Genomic DNA, 13,192 nt, shown 5'->3' with positions numbered 1-13,192 from the left:
ATTGACATTTGATTTAAGCTTGATCAAATTTAAAACATCACAAAACACAGGATGTCATTTATTTTTGTTCCTTAAATGTAATGATACCTTCATTGCGATTTCATTTTTGAACTTTTGCTTTCTGCAGAGTTTTTCTGGTAATTTTTTTTTGGTTTTGGGTTACAAGTATCACAAGTTTTCAAGAAAATGTAGAGGATTTCTTACTCTCTAAATAACTCTCATATTTTTCTGAAAATAAGTATGGAATGGAGAGATTTTAGACCGTCCAAATACTATTGACCGGGTATTTAAAGAAAAATAGGCACACAAAAAAATATTTGATTTTCTTTATAGAATAAAAGTGATCTTACAAGTCTTACATTTTAGAGAGCAAGTCAATGCATTAAAGTATGGCACAATATAAATTATAGTTCCTTATTTTTATGACAATTCACAGAAATGTACGTTTATAAACTATCACAATTCATTGGTAATGAAAGCCATACAGGAACATGGAATGGTAATCATCCTAAAATAATATTAAATTAATTATGTATTATGAGTAAATTTCTTACAATAAAGTGAGAAAAATACAAAAAGTATACAATATGATTTTCAGATACTACAAAAATATGGAGCATTTAAAATTTATCTAAAATTGATGTGTAAATATTAAAATCTTTTGTTAAAAGAAAGAGTATCACTGCACTGAGATTCAAAGGCACAATGTAAAACTAAAAATATACAAAAACGACCATACTTATTATAAAATAATACTTCATTTTTCGATGACAAGGCAGTTTCTCAGCGAGGGGGAAGAGAAAAGGAAGCGTATAGAAAGACCTAAGCAAGAGCTTGAATATAGCATGATTTAAGTGATGAGAAACTTGATTTTTTGTCCAAGCAATAACACTGACCCTAAATCAGTAATCAGGGTTCCCAGGAAGAGGAAATTTCACAGCAAAGTCTTCTACTCGTGAACGGAGCTCGGATATCTTTTTACGGGTGTCAGCATCTTCTTTCACCAACTTCTTGAAATCAACAATTTTGGGTCCAGATACTTTCTGAATTTCAAGAGCCAATTGAACTCCTACAAAACATGTGAAAAAAAATAAATTATAGGACAGTGATTAGGCTGCTGTAAACTTCATTTCGAGCAAATAGGGAGGATTTGCTTTTAACAACACAATCGCTTGAAAATCATGATAAGTGCATTGGCGGAGTTTGAAATTAAACTGATTTTTTTTTTTTTTTTAGTAAAATCTGCAGTGTATTAGAAAATATTGATATTTGTGTTACATTTAAACAGCTAATAAAGGAGCAAACAAGCAAAATAAGCTGAGAGACCTCAGAGAAGGCTGTTTGGTCTATTCGAAATGTGACTTTCTTTCTCGAGGTAGTGTTCAAACATTGTACAAATGGGTTGAATAATGGGGCTTCGTGTTTTCGACTGCAATTGCTCTTCAATATTCTTGAAAAAAAGGAGGTTGATTTATTTTCACAAACCTTCATGTATAAAATTAGCAACTTTCTCCATATCCTCCTTTTGCATTCCACGAGTTGTGAGGGCTGGTGTTCCAAGTCGGATTCCACTTGGATTCATGGCACTCTTGTCACCGGGAACTGAAATTATTGAGTAAAATGAAGAAAAAAAATCTTAGAGACCGTGCTACAGAGTTGAATTTTAACAAAGTAAAGTCAATTAATCAGTATGTTGGATTTTTTTTTGTGTAAATTAATCTATAAAAAATTAAAAGTTTGTATTTAACCCTCTATGGCGTAGCGTTAAGAATTCGTAACAACGTATTTTCGGTATTTTTAAAAATTGATTATTGCCCCTGTGCCATGATTTCGCGAAATTCCATTAGTTTTTTCTTTTTATGAAGAATAGATTCCCTTAACTTTAAAATTTTGAAAACAAATTCGATATTCTATTTTTTTTAATGCAAGCTACAAAATAGATCAGTGTCTCCTAGAATCTGAGATCCAAAATTAATTCATGCCATGGTGGGTTAAGGCCTTGGCCATCTACGGGAAAAAAGACCTCAGTTAAAAAAACGTAAAATTGCAAAACTGATACCACTACATGAAGGAATGTTTCCAGAATAATTTAGTAAAATTTTACAAAAACGTCTGGAAAAGTCAAACCAAACTGGAGCTATGACAGTTTCCAATTGCTTCAGTTTGTTCAGAAAACACAGGTTTGAATGAAGCTATTTCTGGTTTTAATCTCCCATTTTTGATATTCAAAATTCTAATGGAGCTTGATACACCTAGAGGCACAAAATTTAAGTAAATTGCTCACAGCTTCAAGATCATGCAATGTCTTTGGTCGGATTCAGATTCTCGATCAAATATGTTCCAATTTAATTATGAAAAATTGGTCAACTTAAAATTTTGTCGCCTATCACTTTTGTGAAGTATCACATTTCAATGGTGAGACTACCACAAATCATGGCTCTTCAAAAAAAATTCCAATTACATAAGCCCCGACCACTATTAATTGGTAAAACTCAAACAAAATAGGAATGTTACGGACTGATGTGTAATTGTTATGACTATTATGCCAAACAAAATACAACTTTGGTTTGGTGCCTTCACACTACTTGGTGTCCAATAAAGATTGAATAAAAAACGTACACATATAGAACCTGATTTTTCAGGCTTGAAAAAAATTGTTCTAAAGTAGGACTGGAGGACAAGTTAATAAATGACACACTAGTAAGTAACACGTTGACACCACAGCTATGCCGGGCAAATTTTAGGGCCAGAGATTGAAGACTGGCCTTAACAACAGGACCAAAGTATTTACAAAAGATTCGCTTGACAAAGCAGGTGTAGAGTCAGACTGATTAGCTACTTTAAATAATGATCAATAAAGAAGGAAAGCTCCTCTATCTTATCTAGAACTTTCAATAACTTCTCCCTTATTCATTTTTTTTCTTATAGCTCTCATTGAAGGTGACAGTATCAAAACAGGATAAAAAACCTAGGACAAAGAGATTTAACACTGTATAATACCTGTGTTTTTATTGCAAGCAATTCCAATTTCTTCGAGAATCAGCTCAGCTTTGGAACCAGACACTTTTTTAGGGCTGAGATCAACGAGAATTAAATGAACGTCTGTTCCACCCGTGACAATCTTGTAGTTTAGATTAGTCAAACATACTCCAAGATGTCTGGCATTTTCTATGACCTGAGTTTGATAGTACTTAAATTCCGGAGTGCTTGCTTGATGCATAGCAGTGGCAATCCCAGCAATTGCATTGTTATGTGGTCCACCTTGAAGTCCGGGAAATACGGCCTCATTAATTTTAGTTTCAAGATCAAACTTGCCTTCATGCTTGGTCGATGGGTGAGGGGCTGGAAAAATTAGAGACAAAATTTAATTAGCAAAAATGTGGCACAAAGACCTTTAATAATATTTTAAGTAAAATTCACGGAAAATTTTTTTACATGATCATACTAACCATACTGCAACATATCAGCTCACATGATAGATTATGATTTTCAAGTTTCAACATTTAAGAAGTTTACGCTCGATCATCAAGAAGGACATTATTGTCGTAGATAGGTTGAGAATGTACTTCTTAGACTCATTTCAAATTTGATACATTTTTTAGTTAATCATGGAAACAATGGGGCAAAAAAGAGTGGCAAGAAATATTTTCCGCGTTGTAGGATACTATTTTGTACATAAAATTTTGAAGGGAAATAAAAAAAACAAATCATTACAAAACTAAAAAAAAAATTCTAAGGGAAAGAAAAAGCTGATTGAAACATGAACAATCACAAGCCGATCGTTGAGTTGACCTAGCAAGGCGATGCTTGAAGCCTGAAACCTGAGGCTGAGATTAGCCAAACAGCAAACACCATGCTGTTCCCCCCTGGCTACGTCATCAGAGCCACCAAAAATATCATTTTAAAAGGTCCCCATTTTTTGCATTTTCAAAAAAGGGTTACTCTGCCATTGAGAGTTAAAAAATTCTAAAATAATTTCTAAAAGATTACTTTACTCTACACTTTCAGGAAATAAATATGGGTGCCACTGGCTCATTAAGTGAGTTCGTATGATTTTAAAGTTTCTGTGGCTCATTTTATCCAAAAACGTTTAACTTATTGTTGACAGTGTTGAAATGGGAAGAGATAACACTAAAAATGTAACTTTATGATAGAAATAAGGGCTCATGCAGCCAATCTTAAAGTCACAAGCAAAGCAGGTAATAGAAGGATTTTTTGAAGATGGATTCAAGCCTCTTGGGAAAAAAAGGCTAGGCCCACGTAGAATCCAAAAAAACTAATATCTAAGCCATTCAATTAGACATTGATGTTAATAGTAATCTTTGTTGAAAAAGATACAAAATTCTGCCGACCACTTTAAACTAGTAGAGCTCTTCTCTTCTGCAAAAATGACACCCGAAAACGCTGCTAGCTTACATCATCACTTGTATGAAATTGAGGCACTTAGTTAATTCTGTTGAATTAATAGACATAGGTAACACAAAGATATTTACTTTTCCTGTAGAAAATAATCCCTGCTCTTGGTCCTCGTAAAGTTTTGTGCGTCGTTGTGGCCACAACATCACTGAACTCAAATGGAGACGGAATAACGCCAGCAGCAACAAGACCACTAACATGAGCCATATCAGCAAATAGATATGCTCCGTTTTCATTGCAGATCTCTCTGAACCTCTTATAATCAAGGCATCTTGAATAGCAGCTAATACCTGAGGCAAAAATGAAAAATACAGGACCAGAGGATACACTAGATGTACAATTATTTTAGAAAACAAAGAAATTAATTCTCAATGTCAAATTATTAACACATCGATGATTACACAAAGTTAATGGAAGACAATGCAGCACTCTTTACAAGCTTCATGATTTTCGTAGTTTCTGCGCATCCTCTTTTGCTCCTGGCCATTCTTGCGACTATTCTGAGATAATTTACCTAAAAAAGCTGATTTTTCTGGTAAAAATATACGTTTGTATCTGGGAGCCTATCACCATAAAGACAAGGAGAACACAGTCAAAGAGAGGAAGTAAAACACTTGTTCAGCGGAGATTGTGGAAAGCGTACTTCGATTCAATTTATTCGCTGCTCACAGGCATAGTGTTATTTCAAAATCATAAAAAGATCTAAAGGATCAAATATTGACCGTAAAATTGCCCTTTGCAAGAATCAATATAGAATTTAATTAATTTATCCAGTTGTAGGGCTGACTTTATACGACTAAGACTCAAAATAAATTTTTGTAGCCGAGACTCTTCTTGATTTATTGAGTTTTGAGAAAATCTTCTGTCCTCTGACAGAGGGTACTGAATATTCTGCAAGAATTCCCCTTTTCTTTTTGAAAAAATGCTCTTTCTAAGCGAGAGGGAGAGAGAGAGAGAGAGAGATTAAAACACACCCAAGTAACAATTTTGAGAAAAGGGAGTTCTATAAAACTTCCCTTGTAAACACATTCATTAGATGCAACTAGGGTTTCCATGATTTCTTCATATCCCGATTTCCAGATTTTCCCAGACAATGTTTGCTTCTCCTTGAATGCAAAAGTTTTGAGTTCTTTGTTTTATTCCCGACATTCGAATGAGACTTCCACTTATTGTTAAACCTTTTTCCTCAGAAACACTCTTATTTCTGCTAAACACTGCTCAAAAAATCCACTGATTTTTCCTATGGATCCACAGAACAGACTTTCCCTGAATTTCAGGTTTTCCAGACAACCAGAAATTTGGCTGTACGACAACAATAGTTAAAAAAAATACACAATAGTTTTTCAAGAAAATTATTTAAACTTGTCCCTACAAAAGTTACAAATTGAAAAAAAAAAAATCGGAATAATTTTCTTCTTCTACTAAACAATTAATGATTGGGAATATCTACTGCTGGCACTAACTTGTTGAAACTTTAAGTACACTTACCTGCAATTATCATTTTTGGCTTGAATAATTTAGCATTTTCAGCAAGTCTATCATAATCAATCAATCCAGTGGTGGGGCTGACTTTGTACGGCATTGACTCAAAGTAAACTGCTGTAGCCGAGATTCTTTTCTTTTGAGTCATGAAACCATGAGTTAAGTGACCACCGTCCGGTAAGTCTAAACCTGCAGGACATAATTCAACGATGAATTAAAGTAGTCATCTCTAGTCAACTGTTTTTGACGTCTATTCCTTCCCATTGTTTCATGACACTTTTGTGACTGTTTCGTGACACTTTTAATTATATTTCGTCTTGTTTAGGAAGCATCGGTGTGCAAAAGAACAAAACTGCCTTCATCTTTTTGGGAAAAATTTTGTTTTCCTTCTCAAAAGGTTATCCTCATTCAGATTAATCTTGAACATTGCGGATTTAGTAAAACCCACCTCCCTTAGATTGTCGAATAATTTTGGAAAACAATAATGGCAGTACTCTAATGGAATCAAATACCAACAAGACAAAAAAAGGTATAGGAACCAAAATGAAATTGGTAAAAAATACTCAGTATCTTGAAAAATTTGTCCTGGTAGCTGGGGTTCTTGTGAGTCAACTATCAAAGGTTTTGCAGCCTGATTTTTCAAATTCAATGCCATGTGTAGAAATTTGTCTGCAGCGGGATTTGCAAAATTGTGGTAAACAAGACTTATGAAAATAACTTCTAGCAGAACCCTTACGATTACAATGGACTCCAGTATTTAATTGAAATAATATTTCATGACCTTACCCATGATGCGATCATGAGGTTTAAGGAGAGCTGTGTAGACTGCCATATTAGCTGGCGAACCAGAGTACGGCTGAACATTTACACCCCATTCATTAGGATCCAGTCTAAAAGCTTTCAGGCAACGCTCTTGGCACAATATTTCAATTTCATCGATGAACTCATTACCACCATAGTACCTACGAATGACACCAAATTGAAATGATTCCTTAAAAGACACTTACAACTCACTCAATATTGGCACATGGATTGCTGGTAAAGATTACTTTGAGCATTGGAATTCCTTGAGCCAAAACTAAGTTTACTTAAAAATTTTTATTCTGAATTAATTTTCCGACTGTTTGGTTTTAATTTGTGCTGTGGTCTCATTAAGGTAACATTCAAAGCAAACCTCTTAAAATTAAAATGCGCGCAAGAATCCGGTGACAAGGAAATGTTTGTACAAAACAATTCAAGTTCAATGTGCATTTCTAAAGGAACCAGCTTTTGTTTTTAATTTCGGAAAAAAAATCTGCCTGTGATAAATCTGAAAGGACAGGTGTTTTCATGAATATGATCATGCGAATATTTGATTCGTCCTCGATCAATGCAGTCCTTTCTATCCTATGAAATTTAATCGAATCAAAATGGACTCGGAGTTTTGGGCCTCCTGCTAAAATCTTTAAGGATAGAAACTTGAAAAATGCCTCTTCATTTCCTACATTTGCCAATGAAATCAAGAATCTTATTTTGACTTTATTTTCTTATTTCTCTGATGAAACAGAGGTTGCATTAAATTATGATTTAAAAAAAAAATGTGAATTTCTCCTTCAAAAATTAATAATTACTTTTTTTAATTTAAGAAATCAAAACAGAGCTGGACATTTTCCTATTTTCCTACCTTTGAGGGAGAAAATATGATTCAGACTTACCTGACATTTGGCATTCCTTCTGAGTATTTATTCGTGAGACAAGATCCTAAACATTGCTGGACGGCCAAAGATGTAATGTTTTCAGAGGCTATCATTTCAAGACCCTTCAACTGCCGATTCCTTTCATTCTGGATTAGCTTAAAGAGCTCTGGATCGCTGTCTGCGAGGGGTTTATTGAGCGGAACATCGCTCGTTGCTTCAGAGGACCCCATAAAGTAACTGAGCATGTTAAAATATTTTCAGGTCTGGAAAAAAAGAAATGAAAGCATAAAAAAACAAGGACACTACCTAACGTTGCTTTAAAAAGAAAGACGGTCATGCGTCACCAAGGTTCACAAAAAGCACAGGGATGTCAGAGTGGAAATGCTAAAGATGGAGAAATTAGTGCTTTCTTGCAAGTTTTACAAACATTTATTCTCAAAATCTTGGGAGATCCAAAGGTGAATAATTCCTGAAAATCACAAAAATGTCATTTTTGGGGAGGAATTTTCCGGTTATGGAGAAATCCTGGCTACGCCACTTCATTCTTTCAAGTCTGATTTTCCCTAGCTTTTGTAAGTTATTGGGGAATAAATTTACGGAGATTCCCCTGGTATTTGGCACGACCCTACTGTTGGTGAACTTTAGAATTTTTCCTTCGATTCCTAAGATTTAAAAAGAAAGAAAGAAAAAAACCTTTGCAATGATTCAAAATTTTAAAAAAAATGTGTATTTTGGCCAAGCATTTTTAAATTTTTAAACATACTTAAAACTCTCATAAAGTCCAAAGTCTGCAGAGAGTTGAACACAAAGAGGACGAGAGGGTAGGAGCTAAGCACATGATGTAAAAATCAAGCAAATTGTAGACTCCAAATGTTTCCTTCGTTATAATGCAGAAAACTCTCCACTATTCAATGAAAATTGTGTAGGGACAGGGTAAGGTTAAGAAAGTTGTATCTCTCGTTGAAACAAGGTGTATATCTAGAGGCACCTATTGCACAATATGAACCAAGACAAGATCAAACGCCAAACGCTTAATCAGTAACACTTTTTTTCTTACTTTCAAAGAGAATAAAAACAGAAAAAATTACGCAACAAAATAAAAGAAGAACTTTTGACTTTGCCAGTTAGTTTGCAGGAACAAATAGCTATTTTTAGGGCAGAGTAATAATTTTAGGAGAAGCAGAACGATAGAGGCAGTGGCCAAGTATTTAGGTATACACCTAGATACTAAGTTAAAGTGGAAGGAACACATAAAAATCAAAAGAGAAGAATGCTTGTTCAAACTTAAAAAATTGTATTGGTTAATAGGTAAAAAATCTAAGTTAAGTATTAGTAATAAGCTTCTATTATATAAACAAATTGTACGACCCACATGGGCATATGGAGCTCAAATCTGGGGGTGTGCAGCACGGTCCAATATAGAAATTTTACAAAGAGTCCAAAATCGTGCTCTGAGACAGATAGTCGGAGCACGATGGTATGAACGTAACTCTGATATCCATAGAGACCTGGGGATGGAGACCGTCTCGCAATTTATAACTAAAGTTGCAACCAACTATGAGAGACGGCTCCATCACCATCCTAACACCGAGGCTTTACTATTACTTGACAACTCAAATGAGTTTAGACGCCTCAAACGGGTGAAACCGTGGGAACTGGCCAGCCCCTTGGTTTGAACCATTAATTTTAGTAACCAATTATTTCTAACCATTTAGATAAGTTACAGACTACCCGGTCGTTTGTACTCACACATTTATTTTGAATTTAGAAACAAAGTGTATAATTTCATTGTGAAAGTTCGCTTAACACAAAAAAAAAAAAAAAAAAAAAAAAAAGAACGATAGAGGCGGAAAGAGTTGAGAAAGTTAGGAATAGTACCTGGATAAGAAGAAGGTGTCACTACAACTATACAATGATATTCAATCTGAACTAACTTTGTGATAAGTCTCACTGAATTAAACTTTGCGATAAAAGCTTTCCCTCTCTGATCTTAATTTAAATAATGAGAAAGGAAGATAAGGCTGCGTACGTAATCAAGTCAGCTAGGGCAGAATCGTTAATTGTTGATTTTGATAAAGTGACCATGTGTGGTAACTTGATAACAGTCTTAGGAGTCAATATTATTTAAATGATTGATGATAACGTGAGCATATTTTTCAGGCTTAGATAAGCAGAGCTTTTGCAGACTACTTAAAGCACAGCGCAATCAAAGGCACAATCAGCATTATGTCAGTAGTGTCGTGAATCACGTGTGCCAATTTTATTCGGTTTCATTTGAAGGAAGGAAGAATGTATTATTCCTATCGATATCAAGTTTCTTTTTAAAATACTAGAGAGCTGCAAATAAGACAGCGTGGAAAAGATTACGTATTTGTTCCAATTTCTCAAGCATCATGATTGTTTTTGGTAAAGAAGGTATTTTCTTGTGTATGATGTCAGAAATGACACCGTCTCAACAAGGAGCCTAAGATAAACACTAAAGATAAATAATGGCAAAAATTTGATCCCCTTTCCCTTCCTTGAATAAGATTAGAATTATTCGTCATTCTTCTGCAGAAATTAGAAATAAATATTGAGGGGGAGGGGAGATTGGCTAAAAAATGTTCCTATTTCACTTCTCCATTTTGAGGATTAATGAACTTCTTATGAGTTCACTGAGCAAGTAAACAAGGTTAATCTTAATAAGTTTGGATTTGATCGACATTTTTTCTAACAACTCCTCTTTGCATTTTTTCCTATTCCACTAAAAAAAGGAAACCTGCAGTAATCATATTTTAAAAAACTTCAACAACTGAGTCCCTACATAGAAACTAGTGATTTTCCTGACAATTCATCTGTGCAATTAAGCAGAAAATGTGTTTCAGAGGGTATTCGATAATTCCTCAAAATACTAGTACCCACAGATACATTTTACTTGAAATGACTGATAACTCAATTTTTTCTCAGGGGTTGCTTACCTCCTCCACCTATAATACTTCTCAACCATCACAGCACCTCTTGGCCTATGGTCACCTGCATGTCAATCAGAAAATTTTTGCTTGTGTTTTTGAAGAGGCTGGCAGAAATTTGGTAGCCAAAGTTATTGAGGTATATTAAATAAAAAGCCTTATTTTTCTACTTCTCATTTTTTTTCTTCCACTACGTAATGATAAAAAGAGAAAAAAAACTCATGGGCAACAGCTATGCAACCCTTTATAGTCCATCCTACTGATTATCTGATAATGCTATGCTGAACAAGCAGCACCAGTTAACAAACTTCAGTTTAAGGTAGCAATATGAAAACCCTTTTTTGTTTTATCTACTCTAGATATATGCTACTTTAAATGCCACTTCGAATTAATCACATCTGTCACAATAGTTAAATAATTAATTACTAATTTTGAAGCCAGTTTCTGGCAACTTTACTCGGTGGATTTTTCCAGAATTTTTGCTGACGGTAAACCTTGATTAACAGAGTGTGGAACCCATTTTCAGAAGTTAACCAGGGCTGATTGAAGAGGTATAGATTGTAAATGATAAGCTGTTATTTGGCTGCCAAAGTTCAGAGCTCAGGAGCACAAAGATATAAATTTGGCTGTAGGTGCTTGTGCAACAAAACAGCATAAGTAAAAGATTTAAGAATTATATAATCAAGAACCAAGGTTGAGTCCACGCCGAATAAGCTTGCGCAAAAATAGGAATAGCTCTTGCTAGTACACGTAGCAAAATTAATCATAAAAATACAGTAATTAATACTGACCAAACAAACAACACTCGAAAATAGCCAGACACCATTTACACATGTAAAGTAAATGCAAGAAGCGAGATGTTGTATCTTCTGTCGCAGTCTAACAGTGCGTAAACTTATTTGTGTGGACTCTAAAATTAATTAGTACAGCAATTGAAGGGGTATAGTTCACTATCCTATATTTAGGGGAATTAAATGGTTGGGTAATAAATATAAGTGAAAAAACGTACCCACAGTGAAGTTCAGCTAAAAGACTGGTTCACTTTTACTATTTAGGATTGAAAGCTCACTTGTGGTAGAGATCGAATGCTATGCACTGTAAGAGGTAACTTTAAACTTTGAGCCCTTATATAATGACTTCCAAGAAACCTCATCTATCTTATATAAGTTATTGAGAACCTCAACTTAAATCATGCAGTGCCTTACCTACCTCAGATTGATGTAGTGTCAAATTTAAGAGTTAATCATGCAAGAGAAAAAGTTTCAATTCAGCAATAGCTTACCAAAACGCAATACCTGCCTGAGGCGATCACTTCTCATAAATTAGAACGGAGAATAAGGAGAAAATTGTACGATGAGAGCTTAATTAATTGATCAATGTCGTTTGATTACAGCTGGCAGCTGGACTGTTATCAATCATTCAACAGGTTATGTTGTTATGATTGTTTTGAAATTGAATTGGCCAATCAGAGACAAGAAAACTGAAATTGGTTACTACAGCTCCCTCTATTGGAGGTTTCTGAACATACCACGAGGTGACCAAAATCGCGGGAAACAGTTTACGCGCGAAATTTGATTTGACGCTCCTAAAATTGAGGACACCGCATCAAGAACAGCCTATAGGCGTATAGGTCGTTTTACGCCCATCTGCTTTTCGGATTCTACGTACCTTGAACTATGCTGTGGTAGGGATAGAATACATATCGACGGTGCTACCAAACCACGTATCTCGGTTTGCGACGTCGCAGACTTCCTGTCATAATTTAAAATGAAAAACTACTTAACGTCCAGTCTTGAAAATTTCTGTGATTTTTCCTCTTCGTGCGGAGAAAATTCTGTGAAAATTTTAAGGAATGATATTGATTTGGTCCACTTCCAAAAAATAAAATGCGAGCGTAGATTTTAAACACCGCAAACGAGATACGTGGTAGTTTCACCGTCGATATAGATAACGGCTCGAGGTCGAAAAACCTTTTTTTTCCGAGTTAAGTCAGGCCTCTGGATCGATGGGTGCAAGTATGACCTGTAAACGGGCCTATAAGGTGCTCGTTACCCCTTCCTATACTCACTATCGATATTCTTTCATTTTGCGATCATCATGCGTGATTAAAATGATTTATACTTCATATTGCCACCAAAATGACTGTTGGGCGTAATAATGGCTTATTTAAATTAAATATATGAGAGTATAAACCCAAAATGTATCGCAAAATCTACCCGGCATCCTTCAATAGATGGGTTCGGTCACCTAAAAAAACCAAACTAGGGTACCTACATAGAAAAGTCTGCGCAGTACATCAAAAACAAAACTTTAAATGCGTTTTCTTCAAAACGCGGTTTCCATACACGCTGGGCTTGTCGATTTCCTTTGACATTTTTGCAGTGGTGAATGCATAGCTGAAGTGCGCTCCAGCTAGAATTGTATGTAGCAAATGGGTGGTTTTTATACGAGGATTAAAAATATGCAAGTGGTACGGAACAAAACAAAATAATATTAAATATATAATGGACCGTAGGTTGATTTAAATTTCTGACCGAAGTGTTTTCTAACGCTTCCGTCAAATAAAACACAAATTTAGTGAGTTGCAACAGCTCGTAAAATCAGTCATTCTATTGATTTTGTGCTCCAAGTTCTTTCGAAACTACAAACCTGATATCGAAAATTGGCTGT

The 13,192-nt window shown here is 34.9% G+C and overlaps 1 protein-coding gene and 1 long non-coding RNA gene across 4 annotated transcripts; one reads left to right on the top strand and one right to left on the bottom strand.

The window, feature by feature from the left end:
- Positions 1–312: 312 nt before the first annotated feature.
- On the bottom strand, positions 313–11,959 carry Shmt (serine hydroxymethyl transferase). Of its 3 annotated transcripts, none has more exons than XM_019049131.2 (8): positions 11,805–11,959; positions 7,593–7,837; positions 6,685–6,860; positions 5,905–6,087; positions 4,494–4,706; positions 3,001–3,342; positions 1,486–1,602; positions 313–1,069 (listed from the first exon to the last, which is right to left on the bottom strand). In XM_019049131.2, the coding sequence occupies exons 2-8, from the start codon at positions 7,817–7,819 to the stop codon at positions 903–905; spliced, it is 1,425 nt and encodes a 474-aa protein (XP_018904676.1). In that variant the 5' UTR covers positions 7,820–7,837; positions 11,805–11,959; the 3' UTR covers positions 313–902. The 3 variants fall into 3 exon arrangements, with proteins under 3 accessions (XP_018904676.1, XP_018904678.1, XP_018904675.1); XM_019049133.2 differs by lacking the exon at positions 11,805–11,959 and adding an exon at positions 11,532–11,687; XM_019049130.2 differs by lacking the exon at positions 11,805–11,959 and adding an exon at positions 9,453–9,590.
- LOC140225324 (uncharacterized) lies at positions 9,752–10,691 on the top strand. The gene is made up of 2 exons (XR_011900452.1): positions 9,752–9,980; positions 10,521–10,691. It is a non-coding gene; the product is annotated as an uncharacterized lncRNA (long non-coding RNA).
- Positions 11,960–13,192: the final 1,233 nt, after the last annotated feature.

The sequence above is a fragment of the Bemisia tabaci genome, chromosome 8, assembly GCF_918797505.1.
Source record: "Bemisia tabaci chromosome 8, PGI_BMITA_v3".
Taxonomy (NCBI): Eukaryota; Metazoa; Arthropoda; class Insecta; order Hemiptera; family Aleyrodidae; genus Bemisia; species Bemisia tabaci.
Note: the sequence above shows the minus strand (reverse complement) of the source record. Positions and strands in the feature narration are given on the sequence as shown.

Coding starts and splice junctions, on each gene's coding strand:
- Shmt (XM_019049131.2), bottom strand. CDS start 7,819: ATGCTCAGTTACTTTATGGGGTCCTCTGAAGCAACGAGCGATGTTCCG. Junction 6,088..6,684: donor ACCTCATGATCGCATCATGG/GTAAGGTCATGA, acceptor TATGTCCTGCAG/GTTTAGACTTACCGGACGGT. Junction 1,603..3,000: donor TGCTTGCAATAAAAACACAG/GTATTATACAGT, acceptor CAATAATTTCAG/TTCCCGGTGACAAGAGTGCC.